This window comes from Podarcis tiliguerta, assembly GCF_965153285.1.
Source record: "Podarcis tiliguerta genome assembly, chromosome: 13".
Taxonomy (NCBI): Eukaryota; Metazoa; Chordata; class Lepidosauria; order Squamata; family Lacertidae; genus Podarcis; species Podarcis tiliguerta.
This window is the reverse complement of record NC_139546.1, coordinates 12,146,590-12,151,787: the sequence shown is the minus strand read 5'-3', so window position 1 is coordinate 12,151,787 and position 5,198 is coordinate 12,146,590. Positions and strand designations below refer to the sequence as shown.

The 5,198-nt window shown below is 41.5% G+C and overlaps 1 protein-coding gene across 1 annotated transcript; it reads left to right on the top strand.

Moving 5' to 3' along the window:
• The first annotated feature begins 999 nt into the window (after positions 1–999).
• Positions 1,000–4,997, top strand: LOC310662446 (interleukin-8-like). Its single transcript, XM_083409374.1, has 4 exons — positions 1,000–1,220; positions 2,248–2,383; positions 3,065–3,148; positions 4,021–4,997. Exons 1-4 carry the CDS (start codon positions 1,157–1,159, stop codon positions 4,049–4,051), a joined length of 315 nt encoding a protein of 104 aa, XP_083265500.1. The 5' UTR covers positions 1,000–1,156; the 3' UTR covers positions 4,052–4,997.
• The last annotated feature ends 201 nt before the right edge of the window (positions 4,998–5,198 follow it).

The window sequence follows — 5,198 nt, the reverse complement described above, 5'->3', positions numbered from 1 at the left end:
TATGTTCTGTGTGATTGAGCAGGTGCCAGGCATGAGTAGGTTCAGCAGAGGATAATAATAATAATAATAATAATAATAATAATAATAATAATAATAATAACAACAACAATAATAATATTTTATTTATATCCCGCCCTCCCCAGCCAAAGCCTACACAGTTCCCTACACAGTTTTGTGGAGAGCTGGAAGGGGAAAAGGATTTCCCCCCACCTTTTGCCCCACTTCTGAAACTTCCCTATACAGTGCAGGTCCTTATAAAAAAAAACCCCAAACCAGGATAATTGGAGAAGAAATTAAAAAGGAAGACCAAACACTTTTCCAATATGCAACAGTGGCTGCTAGAACACTAATAGCACAAAACTGGAAAACATCAAAAATCCCAACTATTAATGAGTGGCAATCTAAACTATTTGATTATATAGAATTGGCAAAAATGACACAGAAAAGAAGAAACCAAAAAGGTACAAAGTTTAATAATGAATGGAATAAATTTATGACATATATTGAAACAGATGTAAAAAAATCTAAAAATCACAGTAGGCTCGATATAACGCTTGCGACGCAAAGAGTTTTAAGAAAACGAAACTGCAGATAGAAAATCTTTTGTAACACATTCCGAAACCGAGTTGAAGGGAAGTCAATTATTGTTGTGTGATTTAGTTATTTAGTTACTGTAAGTTTAATTTGTTGGTGTTTTATGTTATGTAATGTTTTTCTTTCTCTCTTTGTTTCTTTTTTTCGGTTGTTGTTTTTTGCTGTTGTTTTAATGTTTGATGTTGTATAATGAATTGAAACTAATAAAAATTTAAAAAAAAAAAAACCCAAACCCTAAGAAACTGCAGAAATGGTATTCACTTGATAACAAATATTTAGAAATATGTAATGAGTTAGAAGGCACCAAGCTGGATCAAATTCTCCTTCCTGCAGGAACTCAGTCGCAATAGGAAGAGACTTTACCACAAGATTTCCCAATGACTCATTTGTGAATTGCTTGCGCGGGGAATTTCCTCTGACAGAGTTGAAACATGGTACTTGAGGGCAAGTGAGATGGTATAAAAGCAGCAGGTCTTGCAGAGCTCAGACACAAACCTTCTGAAGCACTCCAAGCACCCTGCCTTTCAGGACGGCAGCCAAGAAAGAAATTCCTTGCCTCAACATGAACTCCAAGGTTGTTGTTGCAGTTCTGGCTCTTTTCGTGCTCTCCAGCTCTCTGACGGAAGGTAAGCAAAACATTCCCGCTGAACTTTATTTAAAGAGTCCCACAGGACTGCGCTTACGACCGCAGATACCACAATCCTACAGGGATAAGGAGGGGATAGAATAGCTGATAACGCAGAAACAGTTCCTCAAGCTTGTTTAGAAGAATGGGAGCCAATGAGATTCAATAGGATGTTACGCAAAGTGATTAAATGTAAAACCCATAAAAAATATTATTAAAAAATAAGTAAATAGAAGAATGCTTAAGATAAACAGAGCCTCAAAGCCACAGAAATGTTTGCCATCCTTGTTTTACGTTGTTCCTTTGGGCATATCTTCACTTATGTAGCATAGCTTATTAAATAAATTCAGGGAGGGTAGGCAGTTATTAGGTTTTTAGGTATCTATTGCCTTCCCCCAAATTGAAATGCTTTTTATTGATGATGTCTAAGTTGGTGCGTCAATTAAAATGAAACCTGCAACGGTTTAAGTTGGTGCATCAATTAAAATGAAACCTGTGAGCAACGGTCCGCTGTTTAGGGTAGCTAAATAGACAGAGCTGTTCCACCAGGCCTTTGGTCAGGGTGCAGCCTGACTCCCTCCTTTGGCAATCTTTACAAAACTTTAGTTTATGGTTGCCATCAATTTTGAATTTGATCTTAATTAATTTTTATAATGTTTTATAATGTTGCACTATTTTAGTGTTGTTAGCCGCCCTGAGCCCGGCTTCGGCTGGGGAGGGCGGGATATAAATAAAATGTATTATTATTATTATTATTATTATTATTATTATTATTATTAGCTGCTAACCCTACTGTTGAGATTCCTGCATTGCAGGGGGTGAGGGTCCCTACGATTCTATGACTCTATGACTCTAGCTCCTAAAAATACAAGGAGGCACTACCAGCTGAATGGCGTCAAAGAGGCCTAGAGAAAAGCAACTTTTTAAGTTGTGCTTTGGGGGCGGGGGAAACAGATGTTCAGTGTAAAGATGTTTTGTAAAGAGAGTTGTCCCATTTAACCGGTTTCTATCCTTCTGCTCTTTCGTAGGTGTCTCACTGGCCCGGATCGGGAGCGAGCTGCGCTGCCAATGCATAAGCACCCATTCCACGTTCATCCCGACCAGACACATTCAAGATGTCAAACTCACCCAAAGCGGACCCCACTGCAAGAACGTCGAAATCATGTAAGTCCGCTTTTCAAATTTGAGTCTCTCTCTTGCTAGATTTAGAGCCCCGTCTACCAAGACGGGACGCGGGTGGCGCTGTGGGTTAAACCACAGAGCCTAGGACTTGCCAATCAGAAGGTTGGCGGTTTTAATCCCTGCCACGGGGTGAGCTCCTGTTGCTCGGTCCCTGCTCCTGCCAACCTAGCAGTTTGAAAGCACGTCAAAGTGCAAGTAGATAAATAGGTACCACTCCAGCGGGAAGGTAAATGGCGTTTCCATGCGCTGCTCTGGTTTGCCAGAAGCGGCTTAGTCATGCTGGCCACATGTCCTGGAAGCTGTACGCTGGCTCCCTTCGCCAATAAAGCGAGATGAGTGCCGCAACCCCAGAGTTGGACCTAATGGTCAGGGGTCCCTTTACCTTTACCTATCAAGACATTCTGCAGCGAAAAGGCCCATTGATATCGTGAACTGTTCCCCTGAAACTGTAAGTGGACATTCTTTAAAAAGTTGGTTACTAGGGGATTAGACCCCCCCACACACATTTAAGACATTTATCCAAGTAGTTAGGTTCTTGTCAATGTTCTTGCATCGTGAATGTATTGAAGGCTATTATATAAATCTAAACAAACAGACAAATAAACAGATAAATCACACTCTGCAACGAAGATGCCTGACCCTCCTGTTTCCCTTTGCTTGCAGTGCTACTCTTAAGGACGGGAAAGAAGTCTGCTTGGAGCCCACAGCTAGATGGGTGAAAGTGATCATCAAAGCCATCCTTGATAAGTAAGTTGTTAGTCTCTTCTGGTTTTAAGAACACTGCAGTGCTATACACATATATATTTGGGAGTAAGCTCCATTGGGCACAGTGAGACTCTGGTTCAAACATGCCTAAAACTGTGCTGCAAAGCTTATTTTCACTTAGGTTTGTGCAAGAAAACTTCCAGGCGCCATTGTCCCCGTGGGTCTGATTCTCCCTTCTCCTTCCAGATATACCCCAAATCCTTCACCTGCCCCTCTTTGCAGGCTGCATCCACAACCAGACAAATGTTCATAAACCCTGTGATCAATAACTATAATGTTCTAATGGCTAGCAAAAGAAAACGGGATACACCAAGGAGATATTTCGCTGCCTTAGCCCTGGACCAAGCTTGTGGTCCTCCAGATGTCCAATAAGCCCTAGCGAGGACAGGCAACGATGAGGGGGGCTGTAGTTCGACAATATCTGCAGGGCCGCCGATTCCCCATCCCTGCCACAGACCATGGCTAAGTCCCTGAAATATTAGGGTCATCTGCTTGTCCTGAGCTCTCTAGGCCTGAATCTGAACATTTTTGTCTCTGCTTTCCTCCAGAAAACCCCCTCTTTGGTGCTAAAACAGAACAAACAACAATCCGTGGAACACTCAATTGCTTTTTGTTCCAATTTCGCACTAAAGATCAGGTTTCCCCAGGGGAAAGCAGGAAGGCAAATAGAGGTTTGAAACCCTATCAGACGTTAGCAAACATGACCCCATGCCTCAGCTTTGCCCATTAACTGAACCAGACCTTTAATGATACTGAACATCTGTTTTTTGCTTTTAAAAAATAGCTCATTTCAGTTCTCCCGGGCCATTCCGTCGACTTGTTTCTAACCTTTCCTTAATTTTCCTTTATTCCAGGGCTCAAGCCAATGCAGAATCCCAGCTATAAGGAAAAAACTTTCAGAATCTCTACTGTTTTGCTTCCTGAAAGAAGCTGAGCCATTTCTACCAAGCCTACTTTATATAAGAGCCTTTTATAAATGGGGATATTTTGGTCTTATTTATGTATTTATTTTACAACTTTGCTGATAGAAAACCCTTTGTAAGGATGTATTTAAAAGAAGTGTAAAAGGAAGGCCTTGTGAAGGAAGCAGGAAGAAGATGAGGTGGTTAAGTCAAGGTGATTTGGAAAGTGGAATGTATTGCTAAGTTCAGTAGCAATAGTGGTGAAACTGTGTGTACACCAAGCCATTATTATAGTACAAATTGGCAAATCCTGGTCCCTTGGGGCACAGGCAAAGCTAACACAGCTGCATCAAGAGAGCCGGCTACCTACTGTTGATCACTTTAGTAGTTACAACACCAGGAGACACGGGTTCAAATCCCCACTCAGCCATGAAACTCAACCTATGGCCTTGGGCTGGTCCGTATCTGTCAGCCAAATCTACCTCATGAGGTTGAGGGGGAAAGAGCCGTGTGTGATGCTCCAAGCACCAGAGGAAGGGTGGGATGAAATGTTATTTAGTTAATATCTGTCATATCTGAAGTGCCTTTCAGATATTTTGTTTTTCCCCTCAGTTTCTAACCTATTTATTCACATGGCCATATCTGAAGTAATTATTTGTTGTCCTTGAATTCTTCTGTGTCAGATTTTTGTTATTATTATTATTATAGTCATATTTAAGTTGGGGGGGGAATCTTATTTATTCAAATGGTTTGTCAAAGCACAGCCTGAAGTTTTCCTCACGAGAATTCCTCACGCAGAGATGCCATTCTGAAACCTCACATTTGCACATGAGATGTCTTTATTTATGTATTTATTGACCGAGAAATGTTGAGCACTGTCAAAGCATGTTTGCCTGTGTGCAACAGAATAAATTATTTTCATGTTGAAATATGGAGTTCCTTTGTCTTGTCGCTGCAGTAAGTGGCTGTTTGGCTTCATCTTTGCTTCGTTAGAGAGATTTCACACTTAAGCAGGACAGAAAGCATTGTTACTGGGGGTGTGGGGAAGATAACAGGATCAGCCCCACCCATGAGGCAGGCTGAGGGAGTCCCCTCAGCCAGTGGCAGAATCCAAAGGGTGCCTTCATGGG

What these genes read in the sequence shown, in the direction of transcription:
- LOC310662446 (XM_083409374.1), top strand. Translation starts at nt 1,157, where the DNA reads ATGAACTCCAAGGTTGTTGTTGCAGTTCTGGCTCTTTTCGTGCTCTCC. An exon ending in CTCCAGCTCTCTGACGGAAG is followed by an intron (nt 1,221 to 2,247) that starts GTAAGCAAAACA and finishes GCTCTTTCGTAG; the next exon opens with GTGTCTCACTGGCCCGGATC. An exon ending in ATCAAAGCCATCCTTGATAA is followed by an intron (nt 3,149 to 4,020) that starts GTAAGTTGTTAG and finishes CCTTTATTCCAG; the next exon opens with GGCTCAAGCCAATGCAGAAT.